Here is a 12813-nt window from a genome sequence, read left to right on the forward strand (position 1 = left end):
GATGCATTTCCTCTGAATTCTTATTTATATGTTTGATGACTAGTTTCTCAAATGTAGTTGGTTATAGTAATTATTTTCATTGAAAAGAACAAATTAATGGTGATTGGGGTAGAATGTAAGGAAGGAGCACTGATAGAAACTATGTTAATTCTGCAGAATTGTCCGTGTACCATAAACTTAACATTTAACCTGAAACCCTACTAATAATGAGAACTGAATGACAATGTGACATTGTTAGTCTACTCTGTTAGGTGGCAGTGTTGACACTAAGCTACAAGGTATTCCTTTATTATAGAAATAATTATTGAGAAAGTCTCATTTGGGATTAACCTCGAATATGGTGTTTATGACAAAAAGAATACATTTACATAATATAGTCTAATGAAGATGTTATGCTTCTGTTGCTATTATTACTAATTTTCACCCATTTCTCATGTCAGTTCTTCTCGTTGTCCAAATGGGGATTATTGTTCCAATAGACGGTTCCAGAGGAAACAGCATGCGGATGTGGAGGTTATACTTACTGAGAAGAAAGGCTGGGGCTTGAGAGCTGCCAAAGATCTTCCTTCGTAAGTTATACTTTAATCATCTTTTACTTATTTTTTGTGTTGTTGAATTTATTTTTTGTGGTGTTAAATATTTTGTTGCAAAATAATTTCTGCAATATTCTGACGTTTAGTGGTGATTATTGTGCAGAGTAACTGCTTGGTAGCCGATTTATAAAGAAAATTTTTAAACAATTATAGGAGATTAAAAAGAGCACAACCTTTCTTTATATATTCAAGAGTAGTGTTTTTAAAAATTATTGCAGTTATTTGAAAGGAAGAATTAGAGAGATAGGGAGGGAGAGAAATTTACTAAATGGTTCACTCCCTAAATGGCCATAATGGATATAGCTGGGCCAGACTGAATCCAGGAGCCTGTAACTCTGCTGCAAATTTAAATATTACTAGTGAAAGCTGAGTGATTTTCACTTTAAAATTTAATACGTGTTGTGAAATGTGCCTCACAGGATTATCCGATTGTGTCCTGTATCCCATTGTATGATTTATAATATTAAAGTGAATAATTGGCTGAGTTTCTTTTTGTTTTTTGTTTTGTTTTTAATTTACTTGAAAGGCAAAGTTACAGAGACAAATCCTTTATCTGCTGGTTTTCTCCTTGAATGGCCATAATGGCACAGGGTAGGCCATGCAGAAATTATGAGCCAGGATCCTCTTCCTGGTCTCCCACTTGGGTGTAGGGGCCCAACCAAGCAGTTGGGCCATTTTATGCTGTTTTCCCAGGCACATTAGTAGGCAGCTGAATCAGAAGTGGAGCAACTAGGACTTGAACTGGCACCCATGTGGCATACGGTATTATAGGCAATGGCTTGACAGGCTATGCTATAATGCTGACCTTCTAAGTTTCCTTCTAACTTTGCTGATGACATAGGATTCAGTCCTGCCAAGATAGCCCAGTATTTTTCTAAAATTACCAATTCTACAGCTGGGCATTTGGCACAGTGAATATATACTACTTGGAATGTTTGTATCCTATATCAGTACCTTGGTTTGAATGTCTACTGTTTATTTCCATATTCCTGCACCCTGGGAGACAGCATGTGATACCTTTTTTTTTTTTTAAGATTTATTTTAATTTTATTGTAAAGTGAGATATATAGAGAGGAGGGAGACAGAGAGGAAGATCTTCCATCCGTTGATTCACTCTCCAAGCAGCTGCAATGGCCAGAGCTGTGCTGATCCGAAGTCAGGAGCCCACAGCCTTTTCTGAGTCTCCCACGTGGGTTCAGGGTCCCAAGGAATTGGGCTGTCCTTGACTGCTTTCCCAGGCCACAAGCAGGAAGCTGGATGGGAAGTAGAGCTGCCGGGATTAGAACTGGTGCTTGGGCCCGGCGGCATGACCTAGCAGCTAAAGTCCTCGCCTTGAACGCCCCGGGATCCCATAGGGGTGCCGGTTCTAATCCCGGCAGCTCCACTTCCCATCCAGCTCCCTGCTTGTGGCCTGGGAAAGCGGTCGAGGACGACCCAATGCTTTGGGACCATGCACCTGTGTGGGAGACCCGGAAGAGGTTCCTGGTTCCTGGCTTTGGATAGGCACAGAACCGGCCCGTTGCGGCTCACTTGGGGAGTGAATCATCGGACGAAAGATCTTCCTCTCTCTCCTCCTCTCTGTATATCTGACTTTGTAATAAAAATAAATAAATCTTTAAAAAAAAAAAAAAAAAAGAACTGGTGCTCATATGGGATCCCCGCATGTTCAAGGTGAGGACTTTAGCTGTTAGGCTACTGTGCCAGGCCCAGCATGTGGTTGGGTTCCTGCTCACCCGCATTGCAGGTATAGATTGAGTCTTAACTCTTGGCTTAGGCATGACCTAGCCCTGACTGTTATTTGGGCAATCAGCCAGTGAATGGATGATATGTGTAACTCTGGCTCTTACAAGCAACAGCAGGTGGTAGGGTCTAGCCCAGTCTGGCACACTCCCCAGACCCACCTACATGCATGCTGAAGCATGCTGTAGCCATGTTCAACCTGATTTGCCTCTGGTAATTGTGCTTACTGGTGGCATCTGCAGTCTAGCAAGGGATTTGACCCAGCCTGGTGTGACCTACCTCCACGAATCTCGGCACTTAACGTCAGATGCTACATCCTGGCCTGGCCTGGCCTGGCCCACCTGAAGTCCCTACTTTAGCTTCTGGGTGCTGCAGCCTATCTTGGCCCATCCTGCCTCTATCTGTGGCATTCTTGTGAACCAGCAGGTGCAGTAGCCTAGCCTGGCACAGCCCACCCTCAGACCTGGTTCTCATGCTCACCAGTGGGAGCTGTAGCCTAGCAGGGGAGTTTCCCAAGTTCCACTAGGCTCGCTCCTAGACCTGAATCTCACAGGTGCTAGAGCCCTGCCCAGCATCATTTACCCCCAAGTCCTGGCCTTTGTGTGTGCTGGCAGGTGTTGCAGCCTAGGCCAGACCAGCCTGTACCCAACCCGAGTTCTGTGGTTATACCTGTCTCGGCCCATCACCACTCCCAGCTCTTGCACAAACCATTGAGTACTGCAGTCTCACAAGGGTGAGCCCACAAATCCCCTACAGAATCAACTCTCAGACCCAGTTTTTTATGTGCTGATTGATGTCATAACCCAGCCCTGTGCAGCCCATCCTGCTCCTATACTGAGTGGCAGATACTGTGCCCTATCCCTGCCAGTCAAGCTCTCCACCCTAGCTTTTTGTGTGTGCTGGCAAGTGACTGGTGTATTGGTCTTACCTAGACATGCCCTCCAGTCTCCCCTGCCCAAACTACCCTGTCTCAGCCCCCTTGTTTACCTGCTAGTGCAGCAGCCGGATCTATGGAATCCCACAGAAGTCATTCCATACCTGTTAAGTTTTCCTCTGGAGGTCCCTGATCCTATGCATTCCCTAACCCTCCTCCCTGGGCAATCCACAGCCCCCATGTGAGACACTGGTAGCCCACTGGGGGTAAAAACTTAGGAACAACCTTTAGAAATATTAGGAAAGGGAAAAATAACCTTGGTTAGATGCTAGTTACTTTATATACATTAATTTTTGTGTATTGCCAAACTTAGTTACTTTACATATTGCTGTCTTTTGTGTTTGTTTTGTTTTAGGAACACCTTTGTGCTGGAATATTGCGGAGAAGTCCTTGATCATAAAGAGTTCAAAGCTCGGGTGAAGGAGTATGCACGAAATAAAAACATTCATTACTATTTCATGGCTCTGAAGAATGATGAGGTAGATAGCATAGATATGTTTGTTTTGAAACAGTTTTGGAAATGATTGGATTTGAAAGGATTGCTGATAATAACTGAACTTCAAAATATTAAGGGATAAAATGAAGGACCACATAGAATAGTTTGTTTACTTAAAGGATGGGATAGGAAGTACCATTTTTGTTTATTATTATTTTTTTTAAGATTTATTTTTTATTGCAAAGTCAGATACAGAGAGGAGGACAGAGGAAGATCGTTCATCTGATGATTTACTTCCCAAGTGACTGCAACAGCCATTGCTGTGCCGATCCAAAGCCAGGAACCAGGAGCTCTTCCGGGTTTCCCACACGGGTGCAGGGTCCCAAGGATTTGGGCCGTCCTTGACTGCTTTCCCAGGCCACATGCAGGGAGGTGGAAGAGAAATGGGGCTGCTGGGATTAGAACCGGCGCCCATATGGGATCCTGGTGCGTTCAAAATGAGGACTTTAGCTGCTAGGCCACTGTGCTGGGCCCAGAAGTGCCATTTTTAAAAGATTTTTTTTGGGTGGGGTGGGAAGAGTAACTTTTTGATTGTTTATGAGTGCCTTTAATTAGTACTGTAATGGAAGGCAAGTAAATTCTCATATTAGCCTCTACATTCTGTGTGGAAATAACAAAATTTAGGGACTTACTCTCTCATCCTAAGTGTTCTAATTCTGGGGAGTATGCCCAGCAAGTTTTAACAAACTCTTCAGGGATTCATATATAAAGTTAGATTTGAGAGCTACAACAATGTGGCATAATGCAGTTTTAAACTTAAAATTTTGTGCACCAGAAATGAGGTTGGAATAAGATAGATTGATGTAAGAACTAAAAGTAAATGGGAATGACATGTGACAGATTCTGAGATAATTTTGCCAGTACACAAATATTTATTGTTAGGTCTTCTAGAAGAAGCAGTTTAGGTATTTGTCATTTTGATATGTGAAATATTGTCAGTTCTCTAAAGTAAGGTGAGAGACAAGGGTATGTGTGCATGTGCAAACCATATGTCTTAAATTTGTCTTTTTGCCTAGTTAAAATGCACAAGCATTTTAAGGTCTCATTTGTTATGAACTCTTCAAATTATCTTTTTTCTCCAGATTATAGATGCCACTCAGAAAGGAAATTGCTCTCGTTTTATGAATCACAGTTGTGAACCAAACTGCGAAACCCAAAAAGTAAGTTATGATAAATTTATATTTTAGGATATTTGTTCAGATTGTGGTTCTGACCATGAATTTTTGATCTCTCTCTTTTTTTTTTCAGATTCATTTTCTGTTTATTTTTAAGAATTTTAGATCTCAAATCAGTGATTCTTAAGAGTTTCATTCTTTTTTTTTTTTTAAAGATTTATTCATTTTATTACAGCCAGATATACAGAGAGGAGGAGAGACAGAGAGGAAGATCTTCCATCCGATGATTCACTCCCCAAGTGAGCCGCAACGGGCCGATGTGCGCCGATCCAATGCCAGGAACCTGGAACCTCTTCTGGGTCTCCCACGTGGGTGCAGGGTCCCAAAGCTTTGGGCCGTCCTCTCCTGCTTTCTCAGGCCACAAGCAGGGAGCTGGATGGGAAGTGGAGCTGCCGGGATTAGAACCGGCGCCCATAAGGGATCCCAGGGCGTTCATGGCGAGGACTTTAGCTTCTAGGCCACGCCGCCAGGCCCAAGAGTTTCATTCTTTATAATCATTTTTATTTATTAAAAATTTTAAATAAATTTTGATTTATAGAAATACAGTATTGCAGAAATAGTGCAGAGTGTGTACTTGGGTACCACACTTCACATAGCTAGCCCAAACTATTAACGTTGTATATAGCCATAATGTAATTACCAAATCAACAGAGTGCTAGTAACTGTTACCAAAGACTTGACTTGAGTTTTGACAGCTACCGTTATCTGGTCTGGAGTCTGAGAACTCATGTTGCATTTAGTCACCTTTAGCAATAATTATTTGGGATACTATTTCAAGAGATGTCAAAACCAAAATCAAAGTAAATTTTAATTTTGATTGAAGTATAGTGTATATCATCTTTCAGATTATTTATCAGATCTCATCAAGGTACCAAATTTAATTGTTTTGATAATGCAAGGGACTGAATAACCAAAGTAAGGAACTGTTATAATTATTTTATATTGAGAAAGCTGTCAATCCATAATCCACAAAAACTTACATCACTGAGGTATTGACCCACTCCCCACATTGTCTGTACCATTCATTTGTTCTCATATTGAAGTAGTTCTGGATATTTTTATTCTTTAGTCTGTGAACTAACAGATCTTTTGCATGACTCTTTTTTTTTATAAGATTTATTTATTTTCATTACAAAGTCAGATATACAGAGAGGAGGAGAGACAGAGAGGAAGATCTTCCATCCAATGATTCACTCCCCAAGTGAGCCACAGCGGCCAAAACTGTGCTGATCTGAAGCCAGGAACCAGGAACCTCTTTCCGGGTCTCCCACACGGGAGCAGGGTCCCAAAGCTTTGGGCCGTCCGAGGCCCAACTGCTTTCCCAGGCCACAAGCAGGGAGCTGGATGGGAAGTGGAGCTGCCAGGATTAGAACTGGCGCCCCTGTGGGATCCCGGGCGTTCAAGGTGAGGACTTGAGTCTCTAGGCCAAGCTGCCAGGCACGCATGACTTCTAAAAGCCAATCCGCATAATCAAAAAGGAGAGCCCACTGCAGCTGGTAGTTTCATGTTTTGTTGTGAAAGTCCCAATGTACTGTTAAGAGTCCATTATTCTCATTAAGTTTGAATTTTTCGTTAATAATTTACAGATTCATTGAAGTGGAGCTGTATAGCCTTTGACATGTATGCTGTGGAAATAAAAGAAACTCCCTGTATTCCCTTTCACTGTGCTCAGCCAGATGACCACTGCTTCATCAAATGAAACTTTTAGCATCAGTGTTTTTTCCAGTATTTTATGCCTCATTTTAGCATATGTTCACTTTTAATAAAAGTGGATACAGATGATACTCAGTGTACCGCACATTCCTTATCAAGTATCCCCTGTTTGTGTATGTTCAGTACAGGTTTGTGGGTACTCTCTATAGAAACATGTTAAATAGCAGCGATTTTACTAGAGGCAAGTAGCAGTCAATCTGGTAGTCCTTTAAATAAGAGCAACACTTAAAGTTAGTTTATTTAGAAAATACCATTTGCGGGCCCAGCGGCGTGGCCTAGCGGCTAAAGTCCTTGCCTTGAAAGCCCCGGTATCCTTTATGGGCGCCAGTTCTAATTCCGGCAGCTCCACTTCCCATCCAGCTCCCTGCTTGTGGCCTGGGAAAGCAGTTGAGGACGGCCCAATGCATTGGGACCCTGCACCCACGTGGGAGACCTGGACGAGGTTCCAGGTTCCTGGCTTTGGATCTGCGCAGCACTGGCCGTTGTGGCTCACTTGGGGAGTGAATCACCGGACGGAAGATCTTCCTCTCTGTCTCTCCTCCTCTCTGTATATCTGACTTTGTAATAAAATAAATAAATCTTAAAAAAAAGAGAGAAAATACTATTTTCTCCTTATAAAAACCTTTTTTTGCCTAAGGAGCCATGTTTGTAATTAAGGGAAGATATTAGTGATATTTATGCCATCAGATTAAACAATTGTTAATGGCTTTTGTTCTTTCCCCAAATAACATCTCAGTGGACTGTGAATGGACAACTGAGGGTTGGATTTTTTACGACCAAACTGGTTCCTTCAGGCTCAGAGTTAACATTCGACTATCAATTTCAAAGATACGGGTGAGCATTATTTCCACTCTATTTTCATGCTGCTAATGTGTGAGTAAACTGTTCATAAATAAATGCTTAATGTGAATAACTTAGTTTATTATCACCTTTTAAAAAGAAATTGTTTTTATATATGTGAAAGATAAAGCCACAGAGATGTGCCAGTGTCCACACAGCGAGGGTTGGAGCCAGGAAATCAATTCAATTCTTTCACATGGATATTGGGGACTAAGCTGCTTAAAAAGACACCTGCCACTCCCATGGTATATATTAGCAGGAAACAAGTAGGAACAGAATCAGATATTCTAATAAGTCATGTGTCTCAATCTCTATGCCCAAATTTTACTGTTTGGTTTTGTAGATTTCTTCTTATTGTATAATGCTTCTGGCTATTAAAGACTGTTGTGCAAGAACAGTGTAATTTTTCTCTGAATTTTATGCTGCTTGTTTATATAATTATGTGTTCAGTGTAATTTTTTAAAAATTTATTTTTATTACAAAGTCAGATATATAGAGAGAGGAGAGACAGAGAGGAAGATCTTCCGTCCGATGATTCACCCCCCAAGAGGCTGCAACGACTGGTGCTGTACGGATCCAAAGCCAGGAGCCAGGAACTTCCTCCAGGTCTCCCACATGGGTGCAGGCTCGCAAAGCATTGGGCCGTCCTCGACTGCTTTCCCAGGCCACAAGCAGGGAGCTGGATGGGAAAGTGAAGTAGTCAGGATATGAATCGACACCCATATGGGATCCTGGCTCATTCAAGGTGAAGACTTTAGCTGCTAGGCCACGCCGCTGGGCCCACTAGTTGAAGTTTTTGCTGTTCCACTTCTGATCCACCTCCCTTCAAATGCAACTGGGAAAGCAGTGAAAGATGGCCCAAGTGTTTGAATCCCTTCACTCACATAGGATATCTGGAATAAACTCAGGGTTCTTGGCTTTAGCCTGGCACAGCTCTGGCCATTTGGAGAATGAACCAGTAGAAGGAAGATCTCGGTCTCTGCCTCTTCAAATACTTCCTTTCAAATAGTATTTAAAGTGTACACACACACGCACACCCTACCCCACCCCACCCCATGCCCTATTTTGGAATTGCCATCTCTGTGTGTATGTGAAGAAATCCTGCAATAAACTCCTAAGTATCCTTTATTTCGGTTTAACAAGTATCAAATCTTAACTAACCTTAACTACAACATACAACTAGAAATAATTTGTTACCTAGTGTACCCAAATTGTAACTGAAGCAATAGCACATAACACTTCTACTGCCTAAAATAGAGAAAATTTTGTTGCCACTTATGAATCAATCAAGATAATATGGTATGGTAAACATTTTTGCTCAATGGATTAAACCAGTTGGGATGCCTGCATACCATATTAGAGTGCTGATTTGGATTCCAGCATCTTGACCTATAATCAGGCTTCCTGTTAATGCAGAAGTCAGTGGATGATGGCTCAAGTGCTTGGGCCCCTACCTGTCATCTGGGAGAGCTGTGTGAATTTCTGGACTCATGGCTTTGGCCTTGCCCAGGCACAGCTATTGGGTGCATTCTGCTGGGTGAACTAGTAAAGAAAAAAATCTTTGTCAATTTGTCTCTGTCTCGGGTTGATGAAAAACATTAAAAAATATATAGGTATATAGTAACATAAGAGATTTTATTTTAAAGATTTATTAGAAAATCAGATATACAAAGAGGAGAAGAGAGAAGATCATCCTCTGTCCAATGATTCACTTCCCAAGTGACCTCAACAGCCAGAGCTGTACTGATTCAAAGCCAGGAGCCCAGAGCCTCTTCTAGGTCTCCCACACAGGTGCAGGGTCCCAATATTTTGGGTCGTCCTCGACTGCTTTCCCAGGCCACAAGCAGGGAGCTGGATGGGGAGTGGGGCTGCCGGGATTAGAACCGGTGCCTATTATCGGATTTTGGTGCATACAGCCAAGGACTTCAGCCACTAGGCTACGGCGCCGTGCACCACATAAGAGATTTTAAATGCCTTATTGAGAATCCCTGAGGTTTAATGATCTTTTAACAGAAATAAAGCTCTTAAGCATAATGGAAGCAGACCACTCATGAAGTCAAAGTTTGTTTTAAAATGAAGGATAAAAATCAAACATTTAACCTATCTTTTACAACTGAATTCTTCAGGTTAACCCCAACAGTTGAAGAGAGGAAGTTCTAGATTTCCTGCTAATTTGTGCAGTAAGAAGCAGCATATAGTAGTAATATGCTTGTATGCTATTGGATGGATGAAGTAGTTGGATCTCTGCTACCCATGTGGGATATCAGCTTCTGCCTAACTTAATACTGGCTCTTGCAGGTATTTGGTTAGTGAACAGACAAATGAGAATTCTTTCTCTCTCTGCCTTTCTTTGAGAGGTATTAGGGCCCAGCACAATGGCTCTGTGGCCAAATTCTTGCTTAGCGTGCGCCGAGATTCCATATGGGCACTGGTTCGTGTTTCAGTTGCTCTGTTTCCCATCCAGCTCCCTGCTTGTGGCCTGGAAAAGCAGTGGAGCATGGCCCAAACCTTTGGACCCTGCACTTGAGTGGGAGACCTGGAGGAAGTTCCTGGCTCCTGGCTTCGGATCAGCTTAACTCCGGTTGTTGTGGCCACTTGGGGAGAGAACCAACAGAGGATAGATCTTTTTGGCTGTCCTCTCTGTAAATCTCTCTTGCCCATAAAAATAAATATTAAAAAAAAATGTATTCACATATACACTAGTGTGTGCTTTCTTTTAATGGGAAGGAGAAAAATAGGGGAAGAGCTGATTCACCGGCTGATTCATTCCCCAAATGACACAGCACGCAGGGCTGGGCCAGGCTGAATCCTGGAGCTTGTTATGTGGATGCCATCTTCTGCTGCAGCATTTACAGGAAACTGGATCAGAAGTGGAGTGGGTTAAGTTCGAACCAGTGCCCTTATGGGATGCTGGTACCTCAGGTGGCTGCCTTAGATTCTAGATGACAGCACAGGCCTTCATAAGGAGCATTTTTTTTTAAAGATTTATTCATTTTATTACAGCCAGATATACACAGAGGAGGAGAGACAGAGAGGAAGATCTTCCGTCCGATGATTCGCTCCCCAAGTGAGCCGCAACGGGCCGATGTGCACTGATCCGATGCCGGGAACCTGGAACCTCTTCTGGGTTTCCCACGCGGGTGCAGTGTCCCGATGCATTGGGCTGTCCTCAACTGCTTTCCCAGGCCACAAGCAGGGAGCTGGATGGGAAGTGGAGCTGCCGGGGTTAGAACCGGCGCCCATATGGGATCCCGGGGCTTTCAAGGCAAGGACTTTAGCTGCTAGGCCACGCCACTGGGCCCCATAAGTAGCATTTTTAAGAAATCAGTATTATGAGTGTACACTTAGCCTAGCTGTTAAGATACTTGTGTTCCTCATCCGAGTACTTGGCATGTGGTCCCAGCTGTGGTCCTTGATTCCAGCTTCCCACTGTTGTAGATTCTGGAGGAAACGGTGATGGCTCAAGTAATTGAGTTCCTGTCTTCCACATGGGGTATTGATATTGAATCCAGTAATTGATAAGTAATGTTGCCATCCCATGTGGTGAATTAACTATCTGTCCCTAGGTCTATATTCTTCTCTACCTGTCTCTCATTGTTATTTATTTATTGCTGCATATTTTACAGTAGCTCATCTTTATATAATGCTAACTTACAAAATTTTGGACCCTGTGTGTTAGCTTGGTGGCTAAAGTCTTTGTCTTGAATGCTCCAGGATCCCATGTGTGCGCTGGTTCTAATCCTCGCAGCCCTGCTTCCCATCCAGCTCCTTGCTTGTGAGGATGGCCTGAGGTCTTGGGATCCTGCATCTGGTTGGGAGACCTGGAAGAGGCTCTGGGCTCCTGGCTTTGGATCTGTGCAGTTCTGACTGTTCTGGCTGCTTGGGGAGTGAATCATCGGACGGAAGATCTTCTTCTCTGTCTCTCCTCCTCACTGTGTAACTGACTTTACAATAAAAATAAAATAAGTCTTAAAAAATAAAGGATAGGGCTTGGCGGCGTGGCCTAGTGGCTAAGGTCCTCGCCTTGATCCCATATGACCGCTGGTTCTAATCCCGGCAGCTCCACTTCCTCTCTGTCTCTCCTCCTCTCAGTATATCTGACTTTGTAATAAAAATAAAATAAATCTTTAAAAAAAAAAAAGATATTTCTCTTTCAGTCTTTCAAATAGAAATGAAGCAAAAAAACAAACAAACAAAAAAACCAACAAAAAGACGCTCCTTAGGAAATATGTATCTCAAATCAGAGTGCCTGCATTTAAGTTCCAGCTCCACTCCCAATTCTGACTTCCTGCTAATGCACAGCCTGGCAGTTTTTTTAACATTTTTTTTATCTTTTTCAAAATATTTTATCTATTTATATCTATAAATATTTAACATATTTTATATTACACAATTTCAAAACACATTTTATATTTTAAATATTTATATTTTTATCCTTTATTTTATTATTTTTTTTAAGATTTATTTAATTTTTATTACAAAGTCAGATACACTGAGAGGAGGAGAGACAGAGAGGAAGTGGAGCTGCCGGGATTAGAACCAGCGGCCATATGGGATCAAGGCGAGGACCTTAGCCACTAGGCTACGCTGCCAAGCCCGAGAAATATCTTTTAAGTGCTTCACTCCCCAAATGCCAAAACCAGCTGGGTCCAGCTGAATCGGAGCCTGGAACTCCGAGTCTCCCTGCCGGGGACAGGGCCACAGTATTTGTCATCATCTGCTGTCTCCTAGGATGGATGTTGGCAGGAAACTAGAATTAGAGGCCAGGTTGGGACTCAGTACCAGGCCCTTCAGTGGGAGATGTGCATGTCCCATACCTCTTCACTGCTGCAACAGTTTGAGAGTCCCCTGTAGGTTAGCAGAGTTGTTGAGTTTTTTAAATGATTAGTTTAATGTGTTAAGTTTTCAGTTGTTTTTGTTTCATCAAGCCTGGTTGACTTCTCTCCTGTGTAATTGCTATGTTATCAGCTTGTTTGTATGATTTATGTTCCCGTAACTGACTTATTTCCTATGCTTTTTGAACAGGAAAGAAGCTCAGAAATGTTTCTGTGGGTCAGCCAATTGCCGGGGTTACCTGGGAGGAGAAAACAGAGTCAGTATTCGAGCAGCGGGAGGAAAAATGAAGAAGGAACGATCACGTAAGAAGGATTCAGTATGTATTCCATCCTTTTTTCTACTTGCACAGTAAGAATTGTAATAAGGGAAGTAGCTTTTCTGATTCAAGTTTGAAAAAAAATCAACTTCTTTTTTTAAAATTCAACTTTGCGTGAACTTTTTCTTTTTTTCTTTTTCCTTTTCCCTTTCCTTCTCTTCCCTTCCCAT

The 12813-nt window shown here is 42.3% G+C and overlaps 1 protein-coding gene across 4 annotated transcripts in view; it reads left to right on the forward strand.

Annotated features, from left to right (window-relative positions):
- The window catches only part of SETD2 (SET domain containing 2, histone lysine methyltransferase), a 98675-nt gene that overhangs the window by 31266 nt on the left and 54596 nt on the right, over positions 1-12813 (forward strand). For all 4 annotated transcript variants that reach the window (XR_009247378.1, XR_009247377.1, XM_004581419.3 and 1 more), the window contains 5 exons: positions 441-569; positions 3623-3746; positions 4846-4923; positions 7388-7485; positions 12517-12643. Coding sequence is in view for 2 of the 4 variants with exons in the window: in XM_004581419.3 (XP_004581476.2) it covers positions 441-569; positions 3623-3746; positions 4846-4923; positions 7388-7485; positions 12517-12643 (556 nt within the window). In the remaining 2 variants the exon portion in view is untranslated. The remainder of the gene's footprint in view (positions 1-440; positions 570-3622; positions 3747-4845; positions 4924-7387; positions 7486-12516; positions 12644-12813) is intronic.

The sequence above is a fragment of the Ochotona princeps genome, chromosome 21, assembly GCF_030435755.1.
Source record: "Ochotona princeps isolate mOchPri1 chromosome 21, mOchPri1.hap1, whole genome shotgun sequence".
Classification (NCBI taxonomy): domain Eukaryota; kingdom Metazoa; phylum Chordata; class Mammalia; order Lagomorpha; family Ochotonidae; genus Ochotona; species Ochotona princeps.